The 16935-nt window shown below is 50.0% G+C and overlaps 1 protein-coding gene across 5 annotated transcripts in view; it reads right to left on the bottom strand.

The window, feature by feature from the left end:
- Nucleotides 1–16686, bottom strand: part of CAMKK2 (calcium/calmodulin dependent protein kinase kinase 2) — a 49489-nt gene extending 32803 nt beyond the window's left edge. The window contains exon 1 of one of the 5 annotated variants that reach the window (XM_039237404.1): nt 16629–16686. Coding sequence is in view for 4 of the 5 variants with exons in the window: in XM_039237468.1 (XP_039093399.1) it covers nt 14571–14601 (31 nt within the window). In the remaining variant the exon portion in view is untranslated. Of the gene's footprint in view, nt 1–14570; nt 14631–16628 lie in introns of those variants that run through there. The other 4 variants (XM_039237468.1, XM_039237330.1, XM_039237618.1 and 1 more) reach the window with 4 other exon arrangements.
- Nucleotides 16687–16935: the final 249 nt, after the last annotated feature.

Raw genomic sequence — 16935 nt, 5'->3', positions numbered from 1 at the left:
AAGTAGGAGAAAACCCCAAAACAGAGGACGCATGAGCCCTACATAGGTGGCAGCTACTTTCAACTCCAGCCAATTGTTGCTAAACTGAGATTTGAGCCTAGATTCCCTGTTCCCCCCATCACTACCACCACCTTTTTATTATTATTACTATTACTATTAAAGAGAAGTTCTGAACCTACACATCAGGTGAGGCCTCTTGATTCTTTTTTTTTTTTTTAATGTTTTATTTATTTCTGAGAGAGAGAGAGACAGCGTGAGCAGGGGAGGGTCAGAGAGAAAGGGAGACACAGAATCTGAAGCAGGCTCCAGGCTCTGAGCTAGCTGTCAGCACAGAGCCCGACGTGGGCCTTGAACCCATGAGCTGTGAGATCATCACCTGAGCTGAAGTCAGACGCCCAACCGACTGAGCCACCCAGGCACCCCTTGATTCTTTTTTTAACTAGCAATTATTTCAAATATTTTTAAATGCTGGACCAGCCAAATGAAACACTTCCTCATGACCATGTCTAGGGTGAATCACAATGGCAATGATTCAGACAGAATTTTACAGTTTACAAAACACCTTCTGCACGTCTGCATAATCTCACAAGCACCCTAGGTTTGCTATCACATTCCCATTTTGTAAATGGGGAAACTGAGGCTTGAGAGGGAGAAAGGGATTTGTTTAAGCAAAGCCCACTGGCACAACAGTCGGGTCTCCTGGCCTGGCCTCAGGCCAACTGAGGAGCAGGTGTCAAAGGGCACATCAGAGGAAGGAAAGGCACCCCAGAGAGTGGGCCAGGCCGCTTGTGTTGTCTGAGAGAGCCAGGTTCAACATATCCGTTATCTAATGTTTTCTTAGTTCAGCCACTAGTTGGTGCCTGCCAGGCAGAAGGCAAACATGAAATCAAAAGATTAGCATCAGGGCGCCTGGCTGGTTCAGTCCATAGAGCACACGCCTCCTGATCTCCAAGTTGTGAGTTCAAGCCCCACAATGGGTGTTTAAAAAAAAAAAAAAAAAAAAAAAGTTGACATCAAATAGCTTGGTAGTTCCTCACAAAACTAAACATACATTTATCACAGACCCAGCAATTCTGTTTCTAGGTAAACACTCAAATAGCTCTATTCACAATAGCCAACAGGGAAAACAACCACAAGCCCATCATCAGATGAATGGATAAGCGGGGTGTGGTCTATCCACACAATGGAATATCATTCAGCCATAAAAGGATGAAATACTGATACATGCTACAGTCTAGATGAACCTTGAAAAGATCATGCTAAGTGAAGGCAGCCAGACCCCAAAAGGTCACATATGTATAATTCTATTTGAAATTTCTAGAACAGGCAAATCCATAGAAACAGAAAGTAGATTAGTGACTGCCTAGGACTGAGGAGGTACTGGGGAGAACAGGAATGGCTGCAAATGGGTAGAGGATCTCCTGGGGTGCTACACACGATCTGAAATTAAACAGAGGTGGTGCCTGTACAACACTGTCAATGTACTAAATACCACCGAAGTGTTCATTTTTCAACGGTTAAGTTCATATTAGGTGAATAAAAAAAGGCTCACACTTCCTTGACTGTCAATTCCTTCGGTCTCTGAGACAGAATATTAACCTTTGGTTCATGTGTTTGACAAATTCTGCTGGACAAATGTCACAGGTGTCACTAGAATTCAGGGAGTACATCCACGGATGCTAATGGTGGTGGCTCTCCATATCGACCGCCCACATCATGAAGATGCCGGGCAAACAGTGGTGCTGAGGAGAGAGATGTTATGAATGAATGAAAGGATATCTCTTGATGATAGTGGGTGGCAGTGAGGGGACAGAGAGGAAAGTGTAGATGGGAGTGGAGGAGTTGGATGAGAGGCTGAAAAATGCCACTTGCCCTCTTAGGATAGTCTTGTAAGAAGTATTCATGGAACAGCTTCTGTGCCAGGCATTCTGGACGGTGATGCAAGCAGGTGGGGTCCCTGCCCTTGTGCAGCAGGGAAGAGCAATGGGGAAAGCATGGCTAAAACCGCTGCAGTGGCCTCGCCCAGACACAGGTACAATTTAGGAACACAGAGTTCACAGTAAAAGATCGACCAAGAAACCCATCATATGACAAGGTGCTTAGCCTTAGTTATAGTAAGACATGTACAAATTTAAACTACAATGAAATGATTTGATGGGTCCTCAAAAAGTTAACTGTAGACTTACCATACGACCCAGCAACTCCTCTCCCAGGTATGTACCCAAAATAATTAAGACTACGGATCCAAACAGATATATACATACGCTTGCTAATGATAGCACTGTTCACAATAGTCAAAGGGTAGAAACAACCCAAGTGTCCATCTACTGTGAATGGATAAAGAGAATGTGTTCTATCCATAAAATGGTATATTATTCAGCCATAAAAAGGAATTAAGTTCTGACACATGCTAAGTGAAACATGCCAAATTTTAAAAGACAAATACTGCATGACTACAATTATATGAGGTACCTAAAATAGACAAAATCATACAAACAAAAAATAAAGGTTACCAGGAACTGGGGAAAGGGGAACAGGGAGTCATTGTTTAAGGGGTACAGAGTTTCAGTTCGGAGTGATGAGAAAGTTCGGGAAATAGTGGCTCGACACTAATGGTAGCTTGACATTGTGAACGTAATTAATACCACTGAATTGTACACTTAAAAATGGTTAAAATGGTAAATTTTATATATATATTATCAAAATTAAGAAAATAATAAACTATAAGGAATTACTACTTTTTCCAGCTACCAGATTGTCAAAGACAAAAAAATATAATAATAGCACTATTTTGGTGAGGGTACGGAGAATATGAATTGGTACCACCCTTATGAAAGGAAATTCACCAGGACGCCTGGGTGGCTCAGTAGGTTAAGCATCCAGCTTCAGCTCAGGTCAAGATCTCACTTCGGATCCTCTGTCCTCCACTCCTCTGCCCCTCACCCACTCACACTCTCTCCCTCACACTCCCTCTCTCACTCTCTCAAGAATAAAAAATAAACAAACAACAAAAAAGGAAATTCAACAGTATCTAACAAAAAATTCCAAATGAACATACCTTGGACTTAACAATTCTTCACCTGAGTATTTACCCTACAACCTCACATGTGTAAAAACTGATGTATTGTGGTAGTGCGATTTGAAATGACCATCCACAGGGGACTGAGTAAATAAGACGAGGTACATGTGCTCCCGGAGAAAACATGCATTTATTTTAAAAGAGGTGACTCTTGGGGCGCCTGGGTGGCTCAGTCGGTTAAGCGTCTGACTTTGGTTCAGGTCATGGTCTCACGGTCCATGGGTTCGAGCCCCGCGTTCGGCTCTGTGCTGGCAGCTCAGAGCCTGGAGCCTGCTTCAGATTCTGTGTCTCCCTCTCTCTCTGCCCCTCCCCCATTCATGCTCTGTCTCTCTCGGTCTCAAAAATAAATTAAAAAAAAAAAAAAAAAGAGGTGACTCTTAGGGTCCCTGGGTGGCTCAGTCAGTTAAGCATCGACTTTGGCTTGAGTCATGATCTCACAGTCCATGAGTTCAAGCCCCATGTGGGGCTCTAGCAGCTCAGAGCCTGGAGCCTGAGTTGGTTCTGTGTCTCCCTCTCTATCTGCCCCTCCCCTGCTTGCTCTCTTTCTCTCTCTCTCTCTTAAAAATAAATAAGCATTAAAAAAAAATTAAAAGAAGTGACTCTACGCAGCCTACTATGAATTAGCTCCATGACACACTGTTACATGGAAAAAAACAAAGCATTAGTATGCTGTTTTGCAGTAAGAGGGAAAAGGCCATACATGTGAAAATAATTATATATGCAACAGCATATTTCTGGAAAGGTATATAAGAAAATGGTAACGGTGGCCTCAAGAGAAAATGACTAGTTTGCAGAAGCAGGGGGATAGGGTGGGAAGGACTAAACTTTCCACTGGGACCATGCATAAGTAACTGCAGAAATGAATTCCTATAAGAAAGAAGACAGCTGTGACCATGACAAGAGTTGGGATAAGCCTAGAGGACTGAGGCAGGGGGAGGAGGCAGCTGGTCCCACTCCTGTTCCTCTATCCCATCCTTACTGTGTCTGAGAAAGAAATCCTAAATCGTATTCCTGTCTCGGCTTCCCTACCCATGCAAGAATCCAACCCAAGTTCAAGGTTCTCTGCCGCCCAGCTTGCTATGTTGGGTATTCCCCCCAGGGAAAGAAAAGCAGGGCCTTTGAAGTTCAACTATCTGGGCTCACCACACACAAATGACTCAGCCCCCCTCAGCCTTGGTTTTCTTATCTATAAAATGGGCAGTCACCCATTATTCACGAGGATTAAATGAGCCACGCACTCAGTATCATGTCTGGTAATTGGTTAAGCACTCAGAAAGCTAAACTTCCAATTACCTATTGAATACCTACTAGGCTAGGTTTTGCCAGCTGGGTTCCAGAATGTTCCTAAGAGCTACTGATGTCCAAGCGAGCCAGCCTGCTCTTGTGTGGGTTCCACAGCCCTCCCAGGGCAGGGGAGCAGAGCAGCTGCGGTGGCCTGTCTTCCCTCCCAGAGCCACCTCTGACAGGGCTGCGGTGTTCCTGAAAAGAAAACCGGTCTGGCAGCACCTGAGAAAGTTAATGGAGAATTTGTTTCTTGCCAAGAGAAAAACAATTGCGTATTGATCTTCACTCCAGGCCAAGGACACAAAGCCATCTGCCCCCAGGAAAGCTGCTTTTAATCAGTCTCCTTGACAAACTGGCGTCTGGCCAGGGCCTTGGCCCTTGAGGTCTGGAGGAGGCAGGAGAGGAGAAACGCTCCAGCTGAGATGGAGATGGAGGCCTCTGTGCTGGAGGGGCGGGTGTGTCCAGACCTCAGGAAAGAGAGCCCAGACCCTGGGCCTCAAGGCCACCCCACCCATGGTCTGCAGCAGGCCTAATAGGCAAGCCAGTCAGTCAGCCTGAGGAAGGTGATCTTCTACCACTGACCCCTATAGAGTCTGGCTCTGACCAGCTTTGCGGACACAGACTCTACAAGGTCACATGCTCTATAAGGATCTGATGAAACCTATCAACACTCTGCCCAGGAGAGGGGAGTCTGGGTGCCTCAGTTGGTTAAGCAACCTACTCTTGATCTCTGCTCAGGTCATGATCTCACAGTTCGTGAGTTTGAGCCCCGCCTCGGGCTCTGTGTTGATGGTGCAGAGACTGCTTGGGATTCTGTCTCTCCTTCTCTCTGCCCCTAACCTGCTTGTGCTCTCTCTCTCAAAATAAATAATTTAAAAAAACCAACAACAACAACACTCTGCCCCGAGGAAAAAATCATACAAAGACAATGGTTTGCATAACAACAGCAACAGCTAATATCCAACTGAGCACTTACCATGCACCAAGCATGGCTCCCCACAGGCCTTCCACAAGGGAGGGACTGCTAAGCATGGCATTTAGAGGGGGCAGCAGAATAAGAGGACCTTTCTGCAAAGCTCTTTGGGTTTGATAAAATGCCAAGAGTCCTCTCCCTGGAGCCTCCTGCCCCAAACCTGGATCCTCTCTCCCTGCCCTCAAAGCTCCCCCCCCCGACCCTCCCACCCCCGTCTCCCCAGGGCTGGCAGTGCCAAGTTCCCCTACCTCTCACGGGGCGGCTCAACAGAGCAACCAGACCCTTCCTGAAGCAGATGGACCAGGCTCAGGGCCAGGATGAAGGGAAGCGCTCCTTCCTCTGCCAGGAAGCCAAGTGGCCCTGGCCTCCTGGAAGCATGTTCCCATTTCCTGGGGGCCGTTTCCAACCTGTCCCTGCTCACCAAATGCAGAGCCACCACGGGGCTCAGCGTAGCAAGGAGCCAGTGTGCCAGGGACGTGTACCCCAACCTGCAAGGTCCCAGGCACCACTGGACAACAAAGGGGCCCCAAACTGCAGTAAGGATGCTTTGCCAAGGCCAGCGATGATGTCCTCCCTGGGAAAACCGGCCTGGCCAGCCACATCATCTCTTACGTGAGGAAACTGAAGCCCAGGGAGGTCCTAAAGGAAATTCACTCACCCCATTTGTTCTTTCATGTAAATACTGAGGACCTACTATGTGATGGATAAACAAAACAGATGTGATTTCTTAAAAGCACATATGACTATATAAGTACAAGTGGGGAGAAACCAAGACAAAAAAGAACAAATCAGAAGGGGGACGCGGGTCAAGGAAGGCCTCGCTTCAGGAAATTATATTTAGGCTACGACCCACAGGGTGAGTAGGTGCTGAGGAGGCAGGAACTTGCTCCAGTACGAGTGAGCTCTGAGAAGTCCCCAAGGCAGGGAAGGCGTGGGAGAGCTGAGGAACAGAAAGAAGCACCACCCCACCCCTCCCGGGACTGGAAACACATGTGAGCATGAGCGTGAGTGCATGCAGGGGATGCGGAAGGGAAGCTGGAGGGGCTGGACACAAGAACTTTGTAGGAAGCTGATGGAGAACACATGGGCAGCCCAGGGCAAAGTCACAGGGACTCCATTAGGCACCTGTTATAGACTGGATTGTGCCCCCCAAAAAAGATATGCTGGAGTCCTAATCCCTGGACCTCAGAATGTAACTCGGTTTGGAGAGAGGGTCTTCACAGGGATAATCAAGTTAAAATGAGGTCATGAGGGTGGGTCCTAATCGACTATGACCAGTGTCCTTATAATAAGGAGAAAATTTGGGCCCAGGGCCACACAGGGGAAAACCTCATGAGAACAGGAAGGTGGAGGCCCAGCACTGCACATTTAAGCCAAGGAAGGCCGAAGATCACCAGCGAGCCACCAGAAGCCAGAGAGGGACATGGAACAGGTTCTCCTTCCTGGCACCTAGGATTTTTGGCCTCCAGAACCGTGAGATAACACAGCTCTGCTCTGGAAGCCCCCCTCCCCAGCCTGCGGTCCTTCATCACAGCGGCCCCAGCAAGCTAACGTGGCTCCCACCCACCCAGGGAAGCCCGCTGCCTCAGAAGCCGCGGATTCAGAGGTGTTTCCCAGCGCATGAGCAGGAGATCCCCCAACACAGCGCTAAGGTTTGATGCCAGCAGGAACATTCCAGATGCGGGCCTCAGCCCAGCCAGTCATCAATTCAGTGACACCAACCCTTAGCAATGGCTCTCCCTGAGCACTCTTTAGTCTGGAGGCACCGAAACTGTCTCTCCAGAGACAAGGGCCCTCCCTCGGCAGACAGCAGGACAAATAATGCTGGTGTTAGCGTGCACAGGCCCCGTACCTGTCACAGTCCCTAGAGCAAAAAGGTGGCAAATGTTACTCAGGTGACACCTGGCCACCAACGTATTTTGCTTGGCCTACCCTGTGTCTAAAACTATTTTGAATGAGATGTCAACATTTCAAAGCCAGGACATTTCAGATAAAAGTCATAACTTCCAGGGGCACCTGGGTGGCTCAGTCGGTTAAGCGTCCGACTTCGGCTCAGGTCATGATCTCACAGCTCATGGGTTCGAGCCCCACGTTGGGCTCTGTGCTGACAGCTCAGAGCCTGGAGCCTGCTTCAGATTCTATGTCTCCCTCTCTCTCTGCCCCTCCCCTGCTCACACTGTCTCTCTCCCTCTCTCTCAGAAATAAATAAAACATTAAAAAAAATGTTTTTAAGTCGTAACTTCCAGAGTCTCTTAAAGTACTAGACACTCTGATAGCACTGGGTGCATATTCTCTCCTGGCAACAACTCATCGCAGCTTAGGACAGGAGATAAAGTCAGTCCTCACACTCCCTCTTGCCTCCCCAGCACCGAGGACAGGCTGAGTCATACGCCCCCTCCCCCTTTTCCACATCTCACCCTTACAGGCCCTGCTTGGAGATGGACAGGAAGACAGTACTCAATTAGGGCACACATCTGTGGTCACCTGCTCCAACCATTTCATTTCAACAATGAGAAAATGAACGTCCAGAAAGATTTACTGATTTGCCCAAAGTTAAGTGGTGGTTCCAGGAAAGGCTAAAATTAGTCTGAGTTTTTCAATAAGGGGCTAAAAATTACAAGTACAGCCTTGCAATGTCCACATGTTGCATACTGAATAAAGCCCAGGCTGGGCAAAATCCTCTAACAAAGGGGAGCATACAGCCCATTCCTCTGACTTCCTAAGACCTCAGCCTGCTTGAGAGGGGAGTCCGAAGACATGGGGTCTTAGGGTGGTCAGAAAAGAAATACATAGGATTTGGGAATGGAGACATCAACCTGACTTAACCTGTGAGTGCCAAGGCTCTGCCTTTCATGTTTACTGCCCAACTCCAGGACCTAGAACTTTCCAGAACACTGTTGACACTCAGTAAATATTGGCTAGAGGCTAGAGGCCGTTGTTTATATCACTCATCCCAAGGCTGCTCAGTTTTCTTTACTTGGCCTTGAATTTCTCTATGTTCCTTTAGTCTAGTAGCAGCAGCCTGATTTACATCTGGGAAACCATTCTTTCTTGTGAAAGGTGACTCCATGTAGCTGTGCCATCAACTTCAGGGCTTCCCATAGAACTTAAGCCTGCTCAATCAGGCATGAATTTCTCTGGTCAAGTGACTGGATTCAAAAGTAGGTGTGTGACTTAAGTCAGACTACCAAGTCTTATCCTGGAAGTCAGAGGAATGGGCTGTATGCTCCCCTCTGTTAGAGGATTTTGCCCAGCCTGGACTTTATTCAGTATGCAACATGTGGACATTGCAAGGCTGTACTTGTAATTTTTAGCCCCTCATTGAAAAACTTAGACTAATTTTAGCCTTTCCTGGAACCACCAGGCAGAAGTATTGTGAATGTCTCTTTCGGTGGTACTTGGAGCAAAAAGGATGTATTTCTAGAGTTATGAAGGGCTGGGAAGAACCCTGGCTTAGAATAAAGTCGACAGAGAGAAGAGAGGCAACAGATAGAGAAGAACTGAGGCTGAAGACATTGTTTCGATACCTGGACCCAGCCATGCCTGAAGCCCATATATACCGGATACTTTTAACTACATGAGCCAATAAATTCCCATTTTTGCTTAAGTTAGTTTGTGATTGGTTTTCTGTCACTTACGACCAAGGATCTTGACTGATAGAAACCCAGAGCTGATTGACAGAAAAGTTTCCCCACTGAGCTTCCTGCCAAATCAACAGTTCAGTTCCTATACCTTAAGGCTCTCAACGAGGCCAAACCACCAGGCCTGGTTTATCCTTAAAGAAAAAAATCAAGATAGGGAAAGGAAGTGCCGATAAACAGGACAGAGCAAAGGAAAGAACGCGACCAGCACCTTCAATACAAGAAATGTATCACTGTAGCAGTGGCCATGGCAGCTTTAGGTGGGAGCCAGCCATCTGCAGTGCTGGCCAAGTGGCAGGCACTATTCTAAGCACTTTGGATGTATCTAGACAGTGGCAGAAGTACTGAGAATGTCTCTTTCTGCAGTACTTGGAGCAGGAAGGATGTATTTCTAGAGTTATGAGGGGCTGGGGAGAACCCTGGCTTAGAATAAAGTTGACAGAGAGAGAAGAGAGGCAACAGATAGAGAAGAACTGAGGCTGGAGACATTGACATCTGTCACAACAACATTAGAAGTCATGTCCAGTTATCACGTTTATTTCACTGGTGAGGAAACTGAGGCAGAGAGTCCAAGGGACTTAACCACAATCACACTGTACTTTGGGAAAGCACAGGTGTGAAACCAGAAGCTCCTGGAGAGGTGGGGCATGGTGATCAAGTGCACATCCCTTCGCCTGCACACAGCAAATGCTCCCTACACTGAGGCTGTTGCCAAGGAAGCATTGTGCGGCTAGCAAGTTCAAGCCCCTCAACTGGCTTGAATTTATATTTTAACAAAAATTTTTATCTCTGATCCCACCACAATAACTTTATTCTTTTCATCCTCTCCTCTTAACTCTTGTCCACAGGCATCACTTTTCACAAGATTTAAATTAAAGTGTGCATATAATTTTGCGTCCTTGGGTGGCTCACTAGGTTAAGCTTCCGACTTCGGCTCGGGTCATGATCTCACGGTTCCTGGGTTCGAGTCCTGTGTCGGGCTCTGTGCTGACAGCTAGCTCAGAGCCTGGAGCCTGTTTTGGATTCTGTGTTTCCCTCTCTCTCTGACCCTCCCCTGCCCACGCTGTCTCTCTCGCTGTCTCTCTCTCTCTCTCAGAAATAAATAAAACATTTTTTAAAAATAAAAAAAAAAAGAATTTGTGTATGCTCCCAAGGCTTTCGTATCAGTGCGCAGGACTGCAGATGGAGTCCCTGAGACCCAGGGAGGTGAGGTGACTTTCACAAGGCGGCCCCGCAGGACCCCAGGTCTAGAAAACCAGGAGTCCTGACCCCCACAGCCCCGTGTGCCCAGGAGGCCAGGACACTTACAGAGCAAGAAGCTCAGGTGTCTTCCTCCGAGGCTACTGTTTGGTTGATAACGGAGTATTGGATGGCTGCAATCACACAGCCAGGTGCACACTGGTGGTCCCCACCTTGACAAGCTAGGAAGTGTGAATGGGTGGGTGAGTGTGGAGTGGGTGTGGGGGTGTTTGGCAAAGACAGGTTGGAACCATCTTGCTTCTTTCCTCCTCTCCTGCTGCACCTTTCACTGAACCACGAAAGGAAGTGACAGGGAGACAACTAGAATTTCAGTTTGTAATGAAAAGAAAAAGACCTGGACTCCAACATTCTGCAGCTTTGCAAGTAGGAGACAGAGGGGGCCAGCTCAGAATCCACAAGCACCCCTGCCTTGCCCACCCACGGGGCTCCTCCCTCCCTCCCTCTTCCCTGTCCCTCGGAGGTGATGCTAAATGTAGTTCCCTCCCTCTGCAGCCTCCAGCACAAAGCAACCCCAGCTGGTAGGGCAAAGAGGGGCTGGGAGCTGGCTCTGCCTTTGAGGAGCCAACCCTGTCCCCCACACCTGGACACAGAAGACGGGAGAATTGTCTGGAATGAATCTAAATCTTTCCATCAGAAGCCTCAAAAGCAAAAATCCCAATGCACCTTTAAAAACCCATAAGGGAGGGGGCGCCTGGGTGGCTCAGTCGGTTAAGCGTCCGACTTCGGCTCAGGTCATGATCTCACGGTTCGTGGGTTCGAGCCCCGCGTCGGGCTCTGTGCTGACTGCCAGCTCAGAGCCTGGAGCTTGTTTCGGATTCTGTGTCTCCCCCTCTCTCTGACCCTCCCCTGTTCATGCTGCCTCTCTCTCTCTCACCACATTATCTGGAGGGTCAAAAACATACAGGGTTCAGCATGCTCTGTAAAGTCTGGATTTGAGCTTGGGAAGGACTCGCTGAAGAGATGAAGTGGTTTTCCTTCTGGTGAGTTACTACAGCAACTTTGAGGATGGAGGGGAAGACTGGAAAGAGGTTGAGCTATGGAAGGTTTGAAAGCAATATTTGACCAGNGCGTCGGGCTCTGTGCTGACAGCTAGCTCAGAGCCTGGAGCCTGTTTCAGATTCTGTAACTCCCTCTCTCTGTGACCCTCCTCTGCTCACACAAACTCTCTCTCTCTCAGAAATAAATAAAACATTAAAAAAAAATTTTTTTTTAAAAACCCATAAGGGAAGTGTTCTTTCTTCCATACCCCGCCCCCACCCAAACCACTAGTTCCCCATTTAAACTTCTCCAGCAGAGGCTTTTCTCTCGCACCACCCACGACGCCTGTCCCCCTCATCCACTCACCTCGAGCTCACACCCATGTGGGCAGAGGGGCAAGACCTTGGCCTGGGGAGGATGAGGGGGCATTTCCTTGAAGGACCAGCCTCTCTCCCCTCCAGGTTGGAATTAGCATTTTTATCTCTGCAATTGCCATCTCTCAACTATTTACAGAAGCCAACGGGATAAAAAGAGACAACATAAAAATAGTTGCTCAGCAGCTTTCAGGATGGGGTGGGGGTGGGGGTACAACAGACTCTTGGAATTTTCTTGCTCTCCTTTTCAAAAGGGAAAATGCTAGAATTGTTTATCTTCTCCAAAACACTCCCCGAGAGTTCACAGATCACTCCCTTAGGAGCTCTCTGGGGACAGGGACCAAGTCCCAGTGTCCCTCAGCTCCCAGGACAGGGCTTGTCACCAATCCCCCCCTCCAAAAGTGTAGGTTCAGTTCAGTGAAATATCATCAAAGTTCCAGAGCCAGTACTAAGTGAAACACAGCGCCCTGCTCTGCCCTCTTTCCATCCAGCCTTCCAAAAACACGAGGCAGTCAAAAAAACAAAACAAAACAAAACTTGGCGTTTCTCTACGCTTAACATGTTTCATAACTGAAGAAAAAAATTACTACCAACATGACAGAAATGGAAAACGCTGGTGGCTGAAATCGCTCCTTCCCATTTTGGTCACTTACGTGCCCAGCAAGGAATGCCAGGACCAGAGGTCTTCTGAGAAGCAACGGCACTCACCTCTTTTGAAATATGCCCGATTTGGGGTGGTGTTGAGGAAGGGATCCAATCACTTAAAATCACTTAAATCTTATTTTTTTCAGAGAGCAAAACCATACCCTCCTGGAAAAGGGGGATTGCATTCCATGAGAAAATAAGCATCATCTGCCAGCATATTAAAAGGAATGAGAGAAAACGATAGGGGCGCCTGGGTGGCTCAGTCGGTTGAGGGTCCAACTTTGGCTTAGGTCATGATCTCACAGTTCGTGGGTTCGAGCCCTGCGCCAGGCTCTGTGCTGCTAGCTCAGAGCCTGGAGCCTGCTTCGGATTCTGTGTCTCCCTCTCTCTCGGCCCCTCCCCCACTCACACTCTGTCTCTGTCTTTCGAAAATAAACATGAAAAAAAAGAAAACAAAGAAAATAATACAGATCCCAGGGGCCTGGGCCTTGATTTTCTCATCTGTAAAACGGAGTCTCTGTGGCCTAGCTAGAGGGTAGCTATGGTGGCCATCTTCTGTGTGAAAGTCAGCTCATACTCAACCCTCCCAAAGACAGTATTCTCTCCTCCTCTCTGCACTCCTACTCAGCTGTCAATCGGGGGGAAGGGCTGAGGGGCTAGTCTTTCCTGGGCTTCCTCCCAGCTCTGCTTTTGCTAGATTTCCAATTTCCGTGGTGGGCATTTCTGGCCAAGCTGTCGGGAGACTGAGCTGACTCCATGCCTGGCCACAGGGTTAGGGCTCCATCTGTCTGGTAAGGCTTTCTCTGCTTTGTGGATTTCTTTACCTAGAAAAAGTCTCATAAAATGCATACTGATAAGATGACCTGGGGACCTACATTTAATAAATCATCTCGACTGAGAACAGAACTGAATGAAATCCACGCTCTCCCTGAAGATCACATTCGTCACACCTGGGCACTGACCCTGGCGGCACTGAGCTTTGGAAGGAAGCAGGATTCTTGTGGAGGAGAGGGAGGGGGCGAGTAAGACGGAGGGAGTTCTGAAAACCCTATAGCAGGAAGCTGTTCCTCAACTGATTTCAGAGATCCTTCCTTCCATCACCCTCTTCCTGCAAACAAAAGGACAAAATAATGTCTTATGCCTAGAGGTTTACTAATTGGGGGCTGAGAAGGCAGAGGAATGCACTAAGTGGCCTTAAGAAACCCACATGGTGGAAACAACCCAAATAGCCACCAACTGATGACAGGATAAACAAGATGGGGTCTGTCCATACAAGGGAATATTACTGAGCCATAGAAAGGAAGCACTGATAGAGTCAACAGCATGGATGGACCCTGAAAACATGATGCTCCATGAAAAAGAAGCCAGACACAAAAGGCCACATATTATTAACAGGTCAAGAAAGCGACAAGCACAGCCTGAACGAAGAAAAGGCCATTCCAAAAGAGAGGTGCAATTTCCTTAACTTCCAGGAAAGAAGACGCAGCAATGAGGGAGAAGGCCACTGCAGCACAGTGGGGCTCGGCATGCCTGAACCCCACTCCCGGGGCCTGTAACCCAAAGGGGAGGAGCTAACTGGAAAAGCAAAACATGGAGGGGAAAATAGAAACATGAGCTCTTGTGACCCAAAGGAAAATCTGAAACAGCATTTGCCCCAAGTCTCCAGGATCAGGAAAGGAAATGGAAACTCTGCTTCCCCTGGCCACTGGGAGGCAGCCTGCCAGAAGAGGAAGGTTTCAAGAGACCCTAACCAAGCTACAGTACTTTGCCTCTCTGAGCCTTTTCATTAAATGGGTTCATGATGGGGGGAGGTCGGCTCTATGACCTATGTTAAAATCTGAGCCAAGGGGAGCCTGGGCGGCTTAGTCGGTTAAGCGTCCAACTTTCGCTTAGGTCATGATCTCGCGGTTCGTGGGTTTGAGCCCCGCGTCGGGCTCTGTGCTGACTGCCAGCTCAGAGCCTGGAGCCTGTTTCAGGGTCTGTCACTCCCTCTCTCTCTGACCCTCCCCTGCTCACGCTCTCTCTCTCTCCTAGAAATAAATTTAAAAAAAAAAATTAAAAAAAAAATCTGAGCCAAGATGCCTTGCAAATAGGCCTGGCCTGCCCCATCCAGTCCATCCCTTGATGAGAGCGCTGTCTTCCCACCCAGTGGCCCATCTTGGTTCCAGGTTGAGGTTCTCAAGGAGAGAACTCTAGGTTACTGCAGAAAGTTCCCTCTGCTAGGTCAGACCCCTCCCCTCCTACTCCCATCCAATCTCCTTGGTTTTTCTTTTAAGCCCATCCCTCAAGGCTGAGCACAAAGGACACCCCTTTCTGGGAGCCTCCTGGATTCATACCAGTCAAAATAGATTCCACCAGAACCTCCATGGCCCTCGGCTTCCTTCATTGCCACGGCACTTACTCCTGGTGTTTCTGAACAGGGATGCTCCTGGCATGCAGAGCAGGACAATTCTTCAAGCCCGGGATCTGGCCTGCTTGCTGGACATTTGGCATCCCTGGCTCCTGCCTACCAAAGCCAGGGGTGCTCCACATCACTCTGACAACCAAAGTCACCAGACACTTCCAAACTCTTGCCAGGAAGGTAGGACCATCCCAATGGAAGCTACTGCAAAGATATGAGGGAATATGTTTGGCTTCTGGCCCCGGGAGCAAAGGGAAGCCCATGTCAATAAGCATCAGCACCATGCCTGCTTAGATCTGTGTCCGCATAGACTGGCTTAGTAAACAATTCTGGGCCTCTCAAAAATGCTGAGGGACCTAAACGAGTGGTAAAGTGCACAGGCTCTAGCTCTAGGGACTGACATGCCTGGGTTGGCTGTGTGACCCTGGGGCAAGTTACTCAACCGCTATGACCCCTCTATAAAATGAGGCTAACTCCCAGCAACACTGCAGGATTCTTTCTACCCTTGATCTCCTCATCTCTACAATGGGTATCAAAAATTCTGCCTCTAGGATTTTGGTAGGCATTAAATGAGAGGATGCATGCAGCACACAGCACAATATTTAGGGACTCATCAAATGACGGCTATTACTTTTTATTACAAAAATACACTGTGCTCTCACTACCAATTGCTGTTTCCTGTGTCGGAAGGGTTTATGATGAACAATCTGGAAGGTGATTTGAGGGCTCACCATGAAGCTGTATTTGCATAGCATATACAGGTTAATTCTTAAATTGAATGTTTCCCATATACAGGTTAATTCTTAAATTGAATGTTTCTGTGGAGTGGCCTGAGAGGAGGGGGTATAACAGCCCCAAAGCCCTCCCCATGTTGCCCTACCTCCTGAGAACAAGGGAGCCTGTGGGGATGAAGAGCTCTCTCTTCCCTCTCCCCTGGGGGCAGAGCCAGGGGAGGGGGTGTGGTAAAGACGGTACCACTCCAGGGCACATGCAGTTTCCCTCTCTAGGGCTGTGGAGACTCCCAGACTGAGGAAGATAAAAGTTGCCTCTATGGAAGTGGACACTACATGTCCCACCCCAGGCCAGCGAGCCCTCTCTGAGCTCCCCGCCCCACGGATGCCGTCCCTCCGCCCAACCTTCTGAGGGAAACAGGAGGGGCTAAGGTGCAACCTCCTCAGCGCCAAGTGTGAGCAGCAGGGCGGCTGGCAGAGCTGTGAAAACACCCCGCTTCCCAAACTGGGCAGTGCAGAGTGGGGAGAGCCGGCCAGAGCTCTAGGCACCAAGCCCCAGTGCTGAGCGGCGCTGGGCCCAGAATCCCCGCGTCCCCAGGAGTCAAGCAGAGGGTGCCGGTGAAGGCACCTCTCTGCACTCACTGAGTGCTGCGATCCCGAGGTAAATTTAGGTCAAAAGGACCAAGCCAGCGCTGTTCCGGAGGGCGGAGGCAAAGGGCCGACTAAGAGAGGCAAAGGTCCCCAGGCCCCGCAACTGCTGATCCAGGGTCCCGCCGCCTGGTGATCAACCCACCAGGGCCTGGACTCGCCCCCAAGACAAGCGGGAAGCGGGGATGGGGTGCTCAAAGTCCGTCGGCCCCCTTCTCTCCTGCGCTCAGTAGCTTGCCCCACCTGTCAAACGCGAGGGGGTGGGCCTAGGCCGCCTCCAAGATCCTTGCCAGCCCCGGCCCCGGGTGACACACGGTTTCAAACTCCGGGACCGCCCCTGCCACCCCCGGCCGGGCGCGGCCCAGCCGAAGAGGCCACCCCGAGGCCTCAGGCGCTCCGAAGACGTGGGAGAAAGGGGCGCCGGGGGGCCGGGTCCCCCCACGTGGCGGGGCGTGGGGCGGCGCACGTGGGGTCCCTTCGGTGGAGGGAACCTGGGGCCGGCCTCTGGGCTTTGTCTGCAATCCCGGCAGCGGTCCCCGACCCCGAAAGGGCAAGGGCGCCCGGGGCTGCGGCCGCTGCAGCCCCGGCCCGCGGCCCCGCTCCGGTCAGCTCACCTGGGCTCCGCGCCGCCGCCGCCGCCGCCGCCTCTCGCGCTCTGCGCCCCCGGCTCGGCTCCGCTCGGCTCGGCTCGGCCGCGCGCTCCACTCCGCGGCCCCCGCAGGCGCGCAGGGGGCGGGGGCGGGAGGAGCCGCCCGGTCCCAGCTCGAGCGCGACGCCGCCGCGGGCCGCGCGGGGATTGGCCGCGGCCGCTGGAAACCGGGCCCGGAGTCGCCCTGGGCGCGCCCCCGGCGGCTCGGCCCCGCGCCGCGGAGGGAGGGGAGGTGGGAGCCGGCTGAGACGAAAGTAGCGGCGAGGCGGGGG

This window comes from Hyaena hyaena, unplaced genomic scaffold (genome assembly GCF_003009895.1).
Source record: "Hyaena hyaena isolate Hyena2069 unplaced genomic scaffold, ASM300989v1 scaffold_0, whole genome shotgun sequence".
Classification (NCBI taxonomy): Eukaryota; Metazoa; Chordata; class Mammalia; order Carnivora; family Hyaenidae; genus Hyaena; species Hyaena hyaena.
This window is presented reverse-complemented; position numbering and strand designations above follow the sequence as displayed.